The sequence below is a fragment of the Mya arenaria genome, chromosome 3, assembly GCF_026914265.1.
Source record: "Mya arenaria isolate MELC-2E11 chromosome 3, ASM2691426v1".
In the NCBI taxonomy this organism is placed as follows: Eukaryota; Metazoa; Mollusca; class Bivalvia; order Myida; family Myidae; genus Mya; species Mya arenaria.
In genome coordinates this window covers 6,457,705-6,476,977 of record NC_069124.1, presented here as the reverse complement: position 1 = coordinate 6,476,977, position 19,273 = coordinate 6,457,705, and the positions used below count along the sequence as shown (strand labels likewise).

Sequence of the window (19,273 nt, the reverse complement as noted above, 5' to 3'; positions counted from 1 at the left end):
AAAATTATAACAAGTATGATCTTATCAAGAAATGTGTTATTGCAGCGGGGAGAAACCCCATGCTCTGTTTGATTACTTCGTATGTTACTGTGATTGGTAGTCATGGGCGAATCCAGGAGTTGACGTTAGAGGGGGCGTAACATAGGAGCGAAAGCCTTTATCTTGTGCCCCTCTCTTAGAACTGAAATTTAGTTGGTGTCGGCAGGGGAAATTTTGGAGTACTACCCCAATTTTAAGTCCGAAATGGTGCATATGGGGCGTTTTTTATTAATATTTTCTCCTACATTGGAATAAAGTAAAAAGTTAACTTTGACGATTTTAGGGGGTCAGGTGCTCCCTTCCCGCTAGTTGTAGTCAGAATAGTCATCGGCTGAATGTATTCAAGATGTGGACAAACAAGTCATATATCTTAAACAATGTATTGTATTACTAAAGAGTAAATATTGAAAATAAAATGGAGTATTCTTATGACTACTAAAATTATAATAACCATATTGTACTGATTTATAATTTAATGGCTAGTAATGTTAAAATGATTAGCAATGTCTTCTATAAAAGCATATTGTCGGAATGGTCATACAAATGTACACGAAAACACAGAGTATCAGTCAGTAATGTATGAACTGATTAACATCGCAAGCCGACGGGGATGTATACACAATACTCAATAGAGCATAAGAAAATATGCATGTTATGAAATATTCCATGATATGTGTATAAAGTCTAGAAACATTAATACAAGAAAAAAGAACGCATTTATTTAAAAAAAAAATACGTAAAAAATATATACATGTTTCTTTACCAACCATCAGGCATGTGACTGTATCAATCAAAATATAAACCGAATATTATACCATTTACAGCAATCAAAATGTATATGATACTTATAAAATAGTTAAAAACCTTGCCACACGGATAAGCTTGTTCATTGAAAGAAGAACACCGACGGACATCGCCTCGTCGAGCGTCCGAAGCCAAAATAAGTTAACAAACAATGGCACAAGATCACATTCAACTTTTCATTAGTGTTTTCTCTCAACGTTCATCAATGTATGATGGGCTGTCACACATGCTGCTGTTCTTCTTCTTTGTTCGACATAGCGCCTGTGCTGGAATCCTTCTCTGAAGATTCCGGTGCAGAAATGTGGTCAACAGTGTTCTTTTTCACCTTCATCTTAAAGAGTACTCCGTCACGGTTGAAAGAATAGTTGCTGACTTCGCGCCTTTCCAGCAGTTCCCACCTGTTTTCATGCTCCATTTTCTCAATGAAAGGTTCCAAACGTTCCGTGTATTCGTCTACATACTTCAGGTACTCCTTTCGCATCACGATCAGCACCATACCGCCTGAAACAAAAACAGTTTATGAGTTGCACAATACCTAATATTACATGTTTGGTATTTATGCCAAAATAATCAAAAAGTGCCCATGATCAGCTGGGTCGGTACTCATCAAGGGAAACATTCTGCTTCATGAATGGTGGATCAATATTATGCCTCCAGTGTGTTCCAAAGATTTTTCTAAGAATTGACCTAGATTTTAATCACATGTGACACATTTTTCTACAAGCGATTGAGGTTTCTTCATGGGGAACATTCTGATCAAGTTTGGACATTATCAGACCAATCACTACCACTATATGGTTCCAAAGAGAAAAAAGCGGACGAACGGACAGTTACCTCTAAAACAATAAAACATTTACTCTTCTTTGGGTGATCCTTTATTCGTTAATAACGGGTAGAAGAACCGAGAATGATAAACTTCGCAATGGACAATACATTTTAGTTTGCCTGGTGTTTATTTGTCTAAAATGCAAATACCCTGAATGAAAATAATAGCTGAGGACACTGTAATTATCGTTGTATTGATTACATGTTCATTGTTATTCATAAAATCTGATTGAAAACAAAGCGCGGACATTTTTCCCATCCTCATTACGGACAGACACGCAATGCGATAATTTTCAACAAAATTGAGGTTCCAAATCACTGTCATTAGCACCCGTACTTGTAGGAGTAGCCCTTGCGAGTAAAATGTACACTTTAAGTGTACGCGTACTAGTAGGCGAAGCCCTTGCGAGTAAAAGATACACTTAACTTGTACGCGTACTTTTAGGTTCAGCCCTTGCGGGTAAAGGTTCACTGTAAAGTGCACGCGTACTTGTAGGAGTAGCCCTTGCAAGTTAAAGGAACACTGTAACGTGTACGCGTACCAGTAGGTGTAGCCCTTGCGAGTTGAAGGAACACTGTAACGTGTACGCGTACCAGTAGGTGTAGCCCTTGCAAGTTAAAGGAACACTGTAACGTGTACGCGAACCTGTAGGTGTAGCCCTTGCAAATTAAAGGAACACTGTAACGTGTACGCGAACCTGTAGGTGTAGCCCTTGCAAATTAAAGGAACACTGTAACGTGTACGCGTACCTGTAGGTGTAGCCCTTGCGAGTTAAAGGAACACTGTAACGTGTACGCGTACCTGTAGGTGTAGCCCTTGCGAGTTAAAGGAACACTGTAACGTGTACGCGTACCTGTAGGAGTAGCCCTTGCGAGTTAAAGGAACACTGTAACGTGTACGCGTACCTGTAGGAGTAGCCCTTGCGAGTTAAAGGAACACTGTAACGTGTACGCGTACCTGTAGGAGTAGCCCTTGCGAGTTAAAGGAACACTGTAACGTGTACGCGTACCTGTAGGTGTAGCCCTTGCGAGTTAAAGGAACACTGTAACGTGTACGCGTACCTGTAGGAGTAGCCCTTGCGAGTTAAAGGAACACTGTAACGTGTACGCGTACCTGTAGGTGTAGCCCTTGCGAGTTAAAGGAACACTGTAACGTGTACGCGTACCAGTAGGAGTAGCCCTTGCGAGTTGAAGGAACACTGTAACGTGTACGCGTACCTGTAGGAGTAGCCCTTGCGAGTTAAAGGAACACTGTAACGTGTACGCGTACCTGTAGGAGTAGCCCTTGCGAGTTAAAGGAACACTGTAACGTGTACGCGTACCTGTAGGTGTAGCCCTTGCGAGTTAAAGGAACACTGTAACGTGTACGCGTACCTGTAGGTGTAGCCGTACACGTACCAGTAGGTGTAGCCCTTGCGAGTAAAAGGTACAGTGTAACGTGTACGCGTACCAGTAGGTGTAGCCCTTGCGAGTAAAAGGTACAGTGTAACGTGTACGCGTACTAGTAGGTGTAGCCCTTGCGAGTTAAAGGAACACTGTAACGTGTACGCGTACCTGTAGGAGTAGCCCTTGCGAGTTAAAGGAACACTGTAACGTGTACGCGTACTAGTAGGAGTAGCCCTTGCGAGTTAAAGGAACACTGTAACGTGTACGCGTACCTGTAGGAGTAGCCCTTGCGAGTTAAAGGAACACTGTAACGTGTACGCGTACCTGTAGGTGTAGCCCTTGCGAGTTAAAGGAACACTGTAACGTGTACGCGTACCTGTAGGTGTAGCCCTTGCAAGTTAAAGGAACACTGTAACGTGTACGCGTACCAGTAGGTGTAGCCCTTGCGAGTTAAAGGAACACTGTAACGTGTACGCGTACCAGTAGGTGTAGCCCTTGCGAGTTGAAGGAACACTGTAACGTGTACGCGTACCTGTAGGTGTAGCCCTTGCGAGTTAAAGGAACACTGTAACGTGTACGCGCACCTGTAGGAGTAGCCCTTGTAAGTAAAAGGTACACTGTAACGTGTACGCGTACCTGTAGGAGTAGCCCTTGCGAGTAAAAGGTACACTGTAACGTGTACGCGTACCTGTAGGAGTAGCCCTTGCAAGTAAAAGGTACACTGTAACGTGTACGCGTACTAATAAGTGTAGCCCTTGAAAGTTAAAGGAACACTGTAACGTGTACGCGTACCTGTAGGTGTAGCCCTTGCAAGTTAAAGGAACACTGTAACTTGTACGCGTACCAGTAGGTGTAGCCCTTGCGAGTTAAAGGAACACTGTAACTTGTACGCGTACCTGTAGGAGTAGCCCTTGCGAGTAAAAGGTACACTGTAACGTGTACGCGTACTAATAAGTGTAGCCCTTGCACGTAAAATGAACACTGTAACTTGTACGCGTACCTGTAGGTGTAGCCCTTGCGAGTAAAAGGTACAGTGTAACGTGTACGCGTACTAGTAGGTGTAGCCCTTGCGAGTAAAAGGTACAGTGTAACGTGTACGCGTACTAGTAAGTGTAGCCCTTGCAAGTAACAAATAACCATCGACAAGTGACCAGTTGGGGAGAGCCCTCCGTCATGTTAATTGATAGGACGTTGAAACATCCCTCAATAATTGCCTACTTCTGTCACTGTGTTCAACAAATACATACATATTGAATCCAAGTCCACAAGCATTTGTTTACCAGGCGTTATGAAAGGAGTAGTAAGTCCCTCCATTGGTTTTATAGTTACGTATGTTTGTATGAGAGTGGTTCTGCGTCATTTAAATTGAAACATGCCTTGATGACGCTGTACTAAGTCATCGTACAAGCACATACGTACACGTACACTTAGCGTTTCTCTTTTTGACGCGTTTTCCAACCAGCCACGTGTCTTATTATTGGGGCTTTGTTCTTCATCAACTCAATGAATGAGATTATAAGAAATCTCGATTGATTGCCATAAAATGTCCTGGGCAGGTGTTTCGTATGTTTCTCGGTTAAATATGAAGAAGACCATGAAAAGTGCTATGTTTTATGTACTTAAAAAAAGTCGGTTTCTCAGTAGTTCGTTGCTTGTTAACTATCTATGTATCCATTTCTTATATTTTTAACGAAAAAATTATATCTTTGAAATTTGCATGGTGTGTAATATGGTAGTATAATGAACTAGTCAATTGTTACTACTGCCAGGCCCATGTCCGGCGGTATACCGGATAAAGCGGGAGAAATGGGTAATGTGAACATATGGATATCCGGTTAGCGCAGAAGTGAACGCGCCAGGTTCGATTTCCGGCCGGGTCACATGTAGGTTTGGTTGGTGGTCACCACGCCGCTCAAGAGAGATTTTCTCTGGGTTCTCCGAGTTCACCCACAACAAATAAAAATACACTCTCGCGCAGTATCGTGCCAACGAGTGGTACATAATTATCATGAAAATACGTTAACCAATAATACATGTATTACATTGTCATAACAAAACGTGCATTGCACATTCAATAACGATAGTTAAACAGTGATAGGAAAAAAGAATGTCATGTCCTAGATTTTGAAACCGCTAATTGTTTTCATGAGAACGCTACTTAATTGAGAAATGGAAGCTACGGGCTATGAAATGCATATCACGAAGCACTTTGTCGTCAATAACTGGCGATATTAATGGACAGGTTTAAAGCTAGGATGGGTTGTTGTTCAAGGTCAATTAAATGTGTTTTTCTTTAAGATAACATCTGTGCAAGGTAAGGACAATTTATGCAGATTTTTGTTGGTTTGCTAAGATAGGTACAATAACAAAAAGCCTATATAAATAGTTTGAACATTTTTGTAACTTACAATACCAAGTTTCATTTCTGAAAATGATTTGTGCTGTTCTAAATTTCGAAAATGTTTTTCAACAATAGTTAAGTAGTTAAATTACTATCTTTAGGTTTTTAGTATATAATATGAAAACAAATTGTTTACTCTCTGGAATGCCCGTGGACCTACCTGGTTTCACAATGCGGCACATTTCTTGCAGCCCGCTACATGGAATGTGGCCTTCACCCATGCCTCCAGAAACAACAGCACAGTCATACACACCTAAAATAGACCGAGATTCGTCAATAACAAAATCGCTCAATAAAACGTATGTAGCTAATGTTACAACTGTATTAAAATGTTAGTTTTTTGAGATCATTATCATGCTACTTTCGACCATATTATGTAAATTTTGGCCAACGCGTAGAGCGTGCTCGGTATTATGCTACCATAATGGGCGAGTGAATAAACGCACGTGCTTTACAAAGCGCCGCTATAAGCAACCCACCGCCATCTTGATTTTGTATTATTTCTTTAAAACGCCATAGTCTTAATATTTTAGAGAAATAGTACAGTGTGGAAATTGCTGTTCAAGTCAGGAACGTACAACAAACGACGTTTTCGGGAGATTGCCATATAATGGCGAGCAGCGACCAATCATTTACTATTAATGACGCAATTGTGTATGTTTTACCGAACCAGACAATCTAAAACATATATAGTGAATGCCGTTATATATATAACCACGCGTCGATGGAAACGCCTAGATATCTATGCACATGCATTGAAACAAAAACATTCGGTCACTTATGGACATACCTTGAAACAGAAACGCGCTATCATTGATGAACACCTTCTATACATGAGCGTTTCCATTGTGCATAAGTATAGCACGCGAATAGAAACACCCGGTCGCTTTAATGCACTGTAACGCCGCATAGCAGCATCGCCGCATAAACGTGTTTTTTTCGTTTATGCGATTATTTAAAACGCATAAACAGGGTGACTACGTTTATGGGGCGACGCTCAACGCATAAGCAGAAATTGCTTATATGGGGCGCAACTGTGCCTTTTTGTCACATAAAGAGGATTAACTTAACCATTTATTATAAAGCTAAGAGTTCTAATATTTCAAGAAAAACGATGGTGATGGCGTTGATGATGATGATAATTATGATGATGATGGTTGTGGGATTGATAATGGTGGTGGTTGTGGGATGATGATGGTGGTGGTTATGATTGTGGTGATGATGATGGTGGTTGTGATGGTATTGTTGATCATGATGATGATTAAGATTAGGGCGTAGCATATTTTTGTCATTTTAAAAAAAATACGGGAAAAGTAGGCAGGCAAATTGGTCAACTTTAAGGTAATATTTTAAAGTTGAGCAAAAATTGAAAGTTGAAAATAATTTATTACTCTGGAGTGCTCACATCTTAGACTACATTTTCTTGGTTACAAATGACTAGTGTATAAAACACAATCAATGAAAGAAAGACGTCCATGATGACGCTTTTTCAGTCATCTGAGTCATCTTGTTCAAGTGCCCAAAACTTCTGTTGTGTTGAAATGTTTGGAAACAATATAATCTTCAGAAGTTTTCCTTTCGTTGCCCTGGTAACCAGAGATATACGCTTATGTCAAACACGTGAATAATTTTCACAATCGTACAATTACCAGTGGTTCTTGACAAGGAAATAATTCTTCGCTCATCTGAGCACAACGAGCAGATGAGGAGCTGTAAGGATTGTTGGATTTCTGTTGTCTGTCCGTCGCTAACAATTGACTTTTCTAGAAACGTTTGAAATGACGTTGAAAGTGCGCATTGCCAAGGGTACATGCCCGTCAGTCTGACAAGAAGGCGAGAATATATGTAACTTCATACGACGATTCAATTTTCTGATTGTCCCAAATGACGGTGTTGTGCGTTATCGCAACATATATTCCGGCCTTTAGTCTGGCCAAACGTCATTTCAAACGTTATCGTAGAAAGATCAATTGGTTTGGTTCACATTTAAACCGATCTTACTAAATCTTTGTCCAAACTTACGTCTCTAAAAGTCTTGTTCAAAGCTTGGTTAAGTGGACACAAAAAACTAAGTCCGATTTTGATGAAACCTTATCAACCACTATTGTACAAGTTTGTGTTTTAATTGTTTTTATGCGGCGAAAGTGCGTCTTTTTGACACATAAAAAAGTCCTGTTTATGCGTTGAAAATCACCGCATAAACGTGGTCGATTTCGTTTAAGCGGCGATGCTGTTATGCGTCGTTACAGTGCACGCGTGTCTATAAACGCCAAGAAGTTTTGTACAAGCCTTAAAAGAGAACGCTTTGAGCTAATATGCCCAGTAGCACCGATGTAAGTACACGCCTAAGACATGGAATCACTCCGAGGCCGTATCGTGCGATTGTTGTTGTTGTTGTTTTTAATTGAAGCAAGATCTGTTAAAACTTTAAACAATGGGCTATATAATTTTTTTTAATTTAATAATATTTTATTGCATGAGAACACATTTCACAATGACAATATCAATACAAATTTTAACACAATATTTAGACCAACAGTATAAAATCAAGCATGCAAAGGGATTGGGCCACGAGTTATGCCAACATCAGTTACGGCCCTCTCCCGTATATAAGGCTTACGTGAAAGTGCACCTTAAAATTGTATTTAATTCCTGACACTCGTCTACTATTCATCATAACGTCTTGGTATAACGATACATGTAGTCTGTTGTTGATAAGATTAAGAACCTTTTCACTAGGTCTTATGTCCACGCGTGAAAAGAAACGCTCAGTCACGTATGTCTACGCGTGAAAGAAACGCTCAGCCACGTATGTCAACGCGTGAAAAGATACGCTCAGTCACGAATGTCTACGCGTAGAAATGAACGCTCAGTCACATATTTCTACGCGTGGAAAGAAACACTCAGTCACATATGTCTACGCGTGGAAAGAAACGCTTAGTCACGTATGTCTACGCGTGAAAAGACACGCTCAGTCACGTATGTCAACGCGTGGAAAGAAACGCTCAGCAACGTATGTCAACGCTGAAAAAACGCTCAGACACGAATGTCTACGCGTGAAAAGAAACGCTCAGTCACTTTTGTCAATGCATGAAAAGAAACGCTCAGTCACAAATGTCTACGCGTGGAAAGAAACGCTCCGTCACAAATGTCTACGCGTGAATAGAAACGCTCAGTCAGGTATGTCAACGCGTGAAAAGAGCCCAGTCACGTAGGTAAACGCATGAAATAGAAACGCTTAGTCACATATGTCTCCGCGTGAAAAAAAACCAGTCACGTAGGTACACGCATGAAATAGAAACGCTTAGTCACGTATATACACGCATGTAATAGAAACGTCAAGTCATGTATGTACACGCATGAAATAGAAACGTCCAGTCATGTATGTACACGAATGAAATAGAAATGCCCAGTTTCGTATGTACACGCATGAAATAGAAATGCCCAGTCACGTTTGTACACGCATGAAATGGAAATGCCCAGACACGTTTGTACACGCATGAAATAGAAACGCCCTGTCAAGTTTATACTCGCATGAAATAGACACGCCCTGTCACGTATGTACACTCATGAACTAGTATCCACCTGTCAAGTATGTAGAGTCACGTGTGTACACGCATGGAATAGAAACGCCTAGTCACGTATGTACACGCATGAAATAGAAACGTTTAGTCACGTGTGTACAGGCATGAAATAGGAACGCCTAGTCACGTATGTACACGCATGAAATAGGAACGCCTAGTCACGTGTGTACACGCATGAAATAGAAACGCCCAGTCACGTATGTACACGCATGAAATAGGAACGTCCAGTCACGTATGTACACGCATGAAATATAAACGCCCAGTCACGTATGTACACGCATGAAATAGAAACGTCCAGTCTCGTATGTACACGCATGAAATAGAAACGTCCAGCCACGTATGTACACGCATGAAATAGAAACGCTTAGTCACGTATGTACACGCATGAAATGTAAACGCCCAGTCACGTGTGTACACGCATGAAATAGAAACGCCTATAGTCACGTGTGTACACGCATGAAATAGGAACGCCTAGTCACGTGTGTACACGCATGGAATGTAAACGCCCAGTCACGTGTGTACACGCATGAAATAGAAACGCCCAGCCACGTATGTACACGCATGAAATAGAAACGCTTAGTCACGTATGTACACGCATGAAATGTAAACGCCCAGTCACGTGTGTACACGCATGAAATAGAAACGCCTATAGTCACGTGTGTACACGCATGAAATAGGAACGCCTAGTCACGTGTGTACACGCATGGAATGTAAACGCCCAGTCACGTGTGTACACGCATGAAATAGAAACGCCCAGTCACGTATGTACACGCATGAAATAGAAACGCCTAGTCACGTGTGTACACGCATGAAATAGGAACGCTCTGTCACGTATGTACACGCATGAAATAGGAACGCCCAGTCACGTATGTACACGCATGAAATAGAAACGCCCAGTCACGTATGTACACGCATGAAATAGGAACGCTCAGTCACGTATGTACACGCATGAAATAGGAACGCCCAGTCACGTATGTACACGCATGAAATAGAAACGTCCGGTCACGTATGTACACGCATGAAATAGGAACGCTCAGTCACGTATGTACACGCATGAAATAGGAACGCCCAGTCACGTATGTACACGCATGAAATAGAAAGGTCCGGTCAAGTATGTACACGCATGAAATAGAAATGCCCAGTTATGTATGTGTACGCATGAAATAGAAATGCCCAGTCACATATGTACACACATGAAATAGAAACGCCTAGTCACGTATGTACACGCATGAAATAGGTAAGTCCAGTCACGTATGTACACGCATGAAATAGAAACGCCAATTCACGTATGTATGCCTCAATTACATGTTTATATACACGTTTAATGTGTTTTTCATGCGTATGTTACCATGGCAACCATAACTGTGTACATTGATAAGACTAATCAAATTAAAAATGACCAGCTTATGACATACTATGTATTGACGAATTTGTTCACAGTGAGCTAAATGGACGAGGGAAAATGACCGATCAAAATATATGACCTTCAGAACTTCAGGCTTCCTTTCGCTTATTGAGAAGTTGAATCGAACTTTCTACTTATCAGTACATAAATAAAACACAAGTTATTTAGATACTATGAATCACATTATTGCATGATTGAACTGTGCCATGGGCATTCTGTACGTCAACTCGGTACATTGGCATCTAATATTTATGACAATCATGTATACATTGTCGCAAAACACTCGGTTGATCTTGATACTGAACGTAGCAATTGAATAAACTAGAATAGTAGACCAGTATGTGTACTCGTATGTATGCATGTTCGTATAAAAAACAACAGCGGCATGGCCAAACTCAACCTGATCTCACTTCTTCGTCATTTGAAGCAACACGCACCCTTGTATACTGGTGGGAGAAATTGCAATTTATTGGTGAAAGCAAAATACCCACTTTCAATAAATTTTGCAATCTAGACTTGCTTTTGCCAATCAACTAGAGAATTCCCAAACGAATGACGCTGAACTGATCTCGATTAGAATTGTGATAGAGCCCAAGTCGTTTACGTACCGTCTTCGATGGGGAGGGTATTGTCGGAACAGAATTCCCGGAACAGCTTTTTATAGATGTCCTTCTTTTGGCATTGTTTTAACATTCCCGCCGACGGATCGAGGCCATCTATCTGCTTAAAACCGTAGCGGGCAAGCTGAAAAATAGGTTTTGTTGGTATTGTGATTCTTAACGTGTTACTTGTTTAAATATATAATTAATCTTATTTCATAACATCCGTACACTCATCAAAAGGCACAACTATATGTTGTTCTAGATCAGAAGTTTGATTTCATATAGTGTCTGCATAGTTTGGTCAATGACTATACAACCAATAAAAGGTATACTCCCTTGATACTGACTGCAGAAACCTCGTACCCATGGCTAATTAATGAGGTGAAAATCGGATGTTTGATTGGACGCGTGAGGCACACCTCACAGGTAAACGGAAATAGCCAAGAAGTTATGTTTGGCCTTATCGCTAGCCTATTTCCCCACGGTATGCTTTGTAGATGGAAAGAAACATAGCGTGGGTTCCGTGAGTGACGGCAATAATTCTGTAAGACATACAAGATAATTCTTTGAATGTATACATCATTAGGCTCTAAGTCCTACAAATATACTGATATTACCTCTTCTCCGACTCTGCCCGTCCCGCAGGCGATGTCGATGATGCGAATCTTGTCTCGACGTTCCAGAAAGCCGTTTGCCATCTCGTCGGCAATGATGATTGGTCCGTTGTAAACACCAGGCTCTAAGTCCTACAGATATGTCAAAATGTAATATTTGTAACTATGTTTGATATTACAAACAATAACAAGTAATGTAATTTTAGTGTATTTTAACATATTCTGAACAATACGGAGAGTATTATTTTGACGATTTGTAAGCTGGGGAAACCATATTTGGTGAGCCGTAAGCTAGGCGAGTCTATATCTGAGTATGACTAACTAGAGACATTAAAGGTAAGACTTTGTAAAATCATTTTACTCATGTGATGCAAGGTATGCCCTATGTTTTAGCCTATATACCAGGGACGTATCGAGACATACTCCAGTATGCCCAGGCGTACAAATGAATGAAGGTTCCCACGAAATGGCCAGTAAAAAAGTCCCACGTCAGGGGATATCGGTCCCGCTTCAACCCCATATATCATACTGGGTCCAGAATATAGAAATACCTTTACTTTTTTCACTGCTCTCAAGTGTACGGGCGTACAATTCAAAATGCTTCAGGTACGCCCCTGTTTACCACTTCAGTTCAAGGTCAATGTCGTTCCTTATATTAATAAGGATACGGAGGATAAACATGAGTATACGAATAAAAGCAAAACCTCTGTACATATCAATACATGTATGAACATGCTATTGGAGACATACCTCACAAAAACATACGTACCTGTTCATATTTCTGTGCGTCCGCCCACTTGCTGTAGTAGTCGGCGACCTCATCCGGAGTCATCCCCTTCCGGTGGGCCCGATAGTTTGCCATGTACTTGGCCATGTATTCCCGTGTCTTCTTCTCCTCTCCCTCGTCCAATTCCTCACCAGACCGAAAGCTGCAGGGTAAAATAAAGGTTTTATTCCATAATACACTACTGAGGAGTCTGGGTGGACACCTCAATTTTCCATCGAAAACAACCTCGGATGCTTATAGACGGTTTACAATGTCAGAATTATTGACGACTACTTTCACTAATACACCAGCATACACCAAGGTTCTTCACGATGGAACATGGCCGAAATGTTCTGATTGATATTCGCCATCTTCTTAATACGTGCTTTCCTCTCCTCCCAGCTCGTTCCAACCTCCACACACTTTATAAGGCAAGAGTAGCATTTTAAAAATGATAGAAACTATTGTAATACGGCAACGTTAAGTTTTGTGGTTATTAATGTTAGTTTATTATAAGCAAAATTACCCAGATTTTTGAAGTGAAAGATTTCGAACCAAAAAATGGTGCCATATCAACAATTAATAATCTTACGGCGGATCCAGGGTTCACGTTTGGACGTTCAACCCTCCCCCAGGTACAGGAATAAATATGCTCCAAAAACGATATGGAGGGTTGGGGACCTCCCTTACATGTTTGCTAATTTAAGTCTATAAGCTGGTGCTTTCTGGTATGTGAAAATCACTCCAGTTACTACCATTCGCCTACTTCTTAAAATACACAATCTACACAGGTACGCTCAGATTACATAGACCTCATGCAAACATCTATACGTCTCTGATCTAACAGGTAGTCTTAGAATACATAAACAGTATAATATAACACATACAAAATCAGTGTGTTAATGAAAAAACTTACAACTCAGAAGATAAATCTATCACAGAATCAAATCCAACACATTAAACGCTGCCATATAACAGTTCACAACAACACCGGGTGGGATCTTCTACATGTGTAAAATATCAGCACGCATGGAGGATCAGGCTTAACGAGAAGCCACAAGCCGCCTGCATATGTCTGCTATCAGTTATATGGCTTCCGGCAAATGTGGACGATCTTATACATGCTCAAATGCTTTATGCTCAAATTTATGATATAAAGTATGCAGTTTTACAGATTAAGCTGACTTTAATATGTGTGATGTATATACAAGATCTCGGGGAAAAAACAACAGTATTCCTAAACTATCACCAGAAATGTTGTATGTGGTGAAAATTCATTTTGAACGGTCAACAGCGTGAATTTGAAAGTTAATATATGCAGACATAACACCCGTGTATGTAATCCAAATATAAATTTTAAAAGTTTCAAGATGGAAATACACAGCAATGGAACGTATTAAGTGCCGAAATGAAAATGTACAGTCTGCCGTTTGTAGAAGACTCACTGCACAACATGAATGACTGGTATTGTCAGCCATGCCACCTTTAAATGCAGACATAAAAATATTTATTAAACAAAATACATTTACCAAAGGATAAGAAATGTGTATACAATCTCAACTGTTTTACTTTGACTTGTCAAACTGCAGAGTTGTTACATGTAAACATATAACAAATGCCCGTCAGCTTTCAAAGTTTGTCATTTAAATTCTAAAGTCATGATTAGGCCATGTTGGTAATTGTTGAAACGTATTATAAATAATTTTAGCTTAAATTTGAAGAAAATGTGAGGGACATACAAGGTACCCGTCCTCTGCAAAAAAGACATCTCGGTTCTCCAACGTGCTCGGTGTAATCATGATACTGGGCACCAGGAATACACGCCGGCTTTCAAGGCCTGGGTTTAAACCCGTACTGAGAACACAATTGTCCCAGAGCTGCCCTTTATTGTCAAGCGCCAGTAACTTAAAGCTACTTGTATTTGACCTGTGCCGTTTGAACCCACAACCTTCAACCACAAGGTTATCGCTGCGTTTTTAACATAAACTAAAGCCGTTTACTCACTTTTTATAGTAGTTGCTGTTGTAGCAGAACCAGTGTGTCTTTGTCTTCCTCTTGGGAGTCGAGTCCATGCCCGTCATCTGCTGGACCAGCATTGGGAGGTCTAAAACATACACTGTCACTTGATGGGTGTTTTTCAGAGCAAATATCAACCAAAACACGCCCACCTCAAGACCGGGGTTGGTATTCATAAAACTTCTTAAGATAAGATGTTGACTTAATTGTGGCATTTTCCATACTGACTTTCACCTTTTTTCTTAAGTGCTATTCATAAAACTTCTTATTTGAAGAATTTTCTAAGTTTTTCATAAATCGGGCAAAATGTTAAGACAACGACGGAGGTGTCTTAACTAATTAAGAAAAGTCTTAAGTCGTTCGTAAGAGTCGGCCATCTTGAAATACGTCGTCTTCTTGTAGATTCAGACAGATGATAACGTTGTTCCGTATTTCGTTTCGTGTATGTGTTCATCAGGAAGATATAATAAAACGGCAATACGTAATAATTTTAAACTTATATACAAACATAACTAGCAAGTATACCGTATATGTAATAACTCCACTATCAGATTTTAAATACATGTCCGGAAAACATGCGTTGTTGTTTTAATTCACATGAACATGAATAAGTTATGAAAACCGTGATGGGTTTATATCGCTTTTAAATGGACATTCTAAACGCATTGCTTTCTCATTTCTGTTTAAACAATCCATACTAAAATATAAGTATATTCAAATTCTTACTGTTTCTTAATCTGTTAGCTCTTGACATTGTGCGAACAAACTTGCTTCAGTCACCAATGCGCGGGTAAATGATTCCAATCTGTTCATACACATCCATGGAAATTGTCCTTAGTTTGGAAACCCGGGATGTACGGATCGATGGAAAACTCTTCTACCCAGCTCCAAGTAATTTCAATTCGAAGTAAAACATTAACCAGTGAAGTTCACGAACTATACAACTGAATAATTGATTAAACAATAGCTTGTAACGACCATCACACTTAAGTATTTAAAAGCGAAAGAAACCCAAAAGGGTTTAAAGTTCTGCTAGTAGATGTAATTTTATGTATAGGCTTAAAGCGACTTTGTTTCTATAGTAATTATGCCAAATCCACTTCTTGTTTATATGCGCAGTTTTCTTCCAAACCAAAAAAATATAACAACGCAAAAAAACATAACGTTCCCTGCTTGGATACATTTCATAGAAATTTCAGAACACGGAAAAGCTATTTGTTTCCTATAATTACCAATCGTTTGTTTTACGATGATTGGTTAGTATCGCTTTCACCCAGTCCATTTCCCGTGCCGTATAAAAAATCCGCGCGCCGTTCGGCACGGGTGCTTTTTAACCACCTACAACGGATGTTTTATTAGCCTGGCAACGATTTACAGGCATCCAGACAAACAAATTACTCACGTATTGATGAAAGTTTCAATTTCCTTGTGTGTGTGTTTTTTGTTGTAAAATAACGGACATTGACGAATGGCCATTCCACCGACTTTCCTGTTGTTTTGTAGCCCTATCCTGTGTACTAGATTTTAGTCCCTGGCTAATGAATGTTTGTGACAAATGGAGACATTGGAACAATACCTTGAAACGCTTTGAAAAATGGTCCGGTTTTTATAGACCATTTCCTGTTTCATTGGCAACATTGGCAATGCATATTCCTTTGGCCATGAACAGAAACATATAAAACGAGATGTACACAACTTGCAAAGGTGACAAATACAAAATAAAATATAAAATAATGTGTACTCTAGTGCCGACGTAAAATGTTTCATATTTATTTAAATGTTATTTCGCTCGTTCCGAAAGAGCAATCACATGTACCAACAATTGCAGAAATTAACTGTTTAGGTCATCAAATCCATCCGTTGATTCAAACAGTTTTAGTAGATGAGTCTGACAGTTTGTCATCAAATTCGTTTAATAAATCACTTAAGAGATGCATATCTCGGGTATTTAACATAAGGCCATTGACCAGATGCTAAATCGTACGTGACAAACGGATGTTTTTCTAGAAGTTTTTACTAATCTCGCGAGGAAAAAGCAAGTCTGACGTCAACGGCTAACATAACACGAATAAACATGTCATTTCCGATCTGGGGACATGATAATACGGGCAGTCTCAAGTCTGACGTCAACGGCTATCATGACACGAATAAACATGTCATTTCCGATCTGGGGACATGATAATACGGGCAGTCTCAAGTCTGAGTTTAAACTCAAGTGGCACATCTTCATTTCATTGTAGCTTTTCTTCTAGATGAGAATCGATGATGAAATTGGATGATATTTTATTTTATTTCAATTTTCTCAATTACTTGCATGTACCTTATTTTTTGTAAAACGAATGAAAAAAAAAGATTATTTGTTTAAATATAATAAAAGTGCTTTCCGAGTCCCGGGCTCGTTTCAATTTAATACTTAGTCGTTAACTGAAACTCTCTGAGTGTCATATTTTTGTTATTTCCCTTCATGTTTGTTTGGATTTGACATCAGCCAGTATCAAAATGAATAAAAAGTAAATTACATAAAAAATAACTTCTTGACATTTGTTAATTTCTACAGATTTAATATTTTTGAAGTAAAAATTAAGATCTTTTATTAAAACGGGTCCCTAAGTAGAAACTCGGACTTGAGACTGTAATCATGGCAACATGTCTTGGTCTAGGGGTGTATCTAGATAAAAAAAGAAGATACGCGTATCCAAAACTTTCTGTTTTCACAAAGAACAAAATGCCAAAAAAATGTGCATTTATGGAAATCTTATTGTCATATTTTACTTTCCTTTCTACTGCGTCTACGAATCTTAGCGTCCTGCATTTAACATTTGTGAACTTATATTATATGAATAAAGCTTGGCAGTAATAACATTGCCGTTTATTTATGCACATTGTAAAATATTATAAGCTCGATCCTGTAAGAAAACGAACATGAATAAGTCCCGGTAAAATAGGGACGGGCATTGCCATCCAGAATGATAAACATATTCTTAATTGAAGAGAAACTTAAAAAATGTAAAAATATGTTATTGTTTTTTTGTTTATTTTTTGTAATAAAATGAATAAACCTGATGAGTGAGCAATAACGAATAGTCAACAATGATTGGTTCTGATATGTTCCTCAAACTTTTTGATTGAAAATATTGCAATATTCAACGAAAAAGACTATTGCAATAACAGGTATGGTGGGATCGTCGAATGCGACTAAAATAAATAAATAAAAAACAGCCAGCAAGTTTCGGATGATGAAACTGAAAGTAAAATGTTAAATTCTAAATTTCTGACACTAAAAATAACTCCTTTTTATTAATTAATCAAGGTTTCCGGCTATTATACATATAGTGTTAGTTCTCAGCAGACTTTTTCAGGCATAAATGAAATGCCCACAAAGTAAAAGTCGTTCCTAAGAGACATATTTAATTATTCACTGATCTATGTACGTCAGATAGTCCATATAAGCAAAGCTACAACATTTCAGCATTTGCGTTTTGCTGTCCATATTTGCAGAAAACTTGCTGACATAACGACAAGGCTGGATTTAAAAGAATTAAATGACAATAGTTCTTTTAAGGCATGACTGTGTAAGTGTTCACAAAATGATTTCTGCTTAAACTTTGATGATAAAGGGGATCATACTATTGGCCAATGATCCGCGGACTTTTATGGAAATCAAAACAACGCACTATGTCTATCATTACATATTGTCAACTGTAAAATAAAAGAAAAAAGCAGTATTTTTTATTTTATTTTACTTATGATCTTTATTTAAATATAAATAATGGCCTACCTTGTTTCCTGTTGTATGTGAAAATGATAAAAAAATGTTTAAATTTCCTTTCCTTTTTTATATTATTTCAAAATATTTTCATTGACTTTATCTTTGTCTGGAATCGCAGTCCGGCGGCAAAACTTGCGGGTGTCTGGGATTGTGGAATTAAGCCTCAGATCGCCTGTACCTCATTAAATGTTTTGTTCATGATATTGCCCTGTTCTTTGTCGATATTATTGGTCAAAGAACGTATTGTAAAACGTGAAACACGCACCCGCGCAGTAGAAACCGATCATCATGTTCGATAGTGGTCCACTTTTCATGCATTATTCATTACCGTTTAAGGTTTCTTTAAATGTGTTCTGTAATTGGCTTGGTAATAAACATGATTTTTTTCTCGTAGATAGAAATAACCCAGACATAGTCTGACATTTATTGGTCAAAACTGCCTTTCTCTAATTAAGTTAGATAACATTTAGTTAGTTTTTTAAAGAATATAATACTTTATGTTTTATGCTGAAACTCGCTGGAATTATAAAGTATACAACAGTAGCTGATGACTGTTATACATGTAAGTAACAGCATGTGAATTGCATTTTAATAGATCTACGCCAGAGTAAATGAAAATATTTGAGTAATTTATACCAGTTTATTTCATTCAATACCTGTTGTATACTTCTCAAATACAATATACGATAAATATAAAACTATGATTTTAATACAAAGTCGGCTAATCCAACACAAGAAATTCCTGATAATTAAACCAAGGAAATAAAGCCATACCATAAGAGATACAAGATACAATACTCATAAGCTCGCAGAGTTTTTGAACCAAGAATGAAATGCATTGTTTAAGTCCATAGTCCTTTTAAAATCGACTAGAAAGCTATTTTCAGATTGCATAGGTCATTCAATCTGGTGGTAAGATAAAAACATATTTCGTTCATTATTATTCACATAATTATAATAATTTATTAAAAAAAAACTTTGGTCTTTAACACATATTGGAATTTCACAAGAATTTATATTAAATCATTGATCTATTCGAATTTCACGGGTTTTTTTTAACAT

At 38.7% G+C, this 19,273-nt stretch overlaps 1 protein-coding gene across 3 annotated transcripts; it reads right to left on the bottom strand.

Moving 5' to 3' along the window:
• LOC128227502 (uncharacterized) lies at positions 1-18,390 on the bottom strand. 3 transcript variants are annotated; one of them, XM_052938118.1, is made up of 7 exons: positions 18,221-18,390; positions 14,431-14,530; positions 12,430-12,589; positions 11,664-11,792; positions 11,053-11,188; positions 5,616-5,708; positions 1-1,344 (listed from the first exon to the last, which is right to left on the bottom strand). In XM_052938118.1, exons 2-7 carry the CDS (start codon positions 14,520-14,522, stop codon positions 1,064-1,066), a joined length of 891 nt encoding a protein of 296 aa, XP_052794078.1. In that variant the 5' UTR covers positions 14,523-14,530; positions 18,221-18,390; the 3' UTR covers positions 1-1,063. The 3 variants fall into 3 exon arrangements, with proteins under 3 accessions (XP_052794078.1, XP_052794077.1, XP_052794079.1); XM_052938117.1 differs by lacking the exon at positions 18,221-18,390 and adding an exon at positions 15,169-15,994; XM_052938119.1 differs by lacking the exons at positions 14,431-14,530; positions 18,221-18,390 and adding an exon at positions 13,343-13,474.
• Positions 18,391-19,273: the final 883 nt, after the last annotated feature.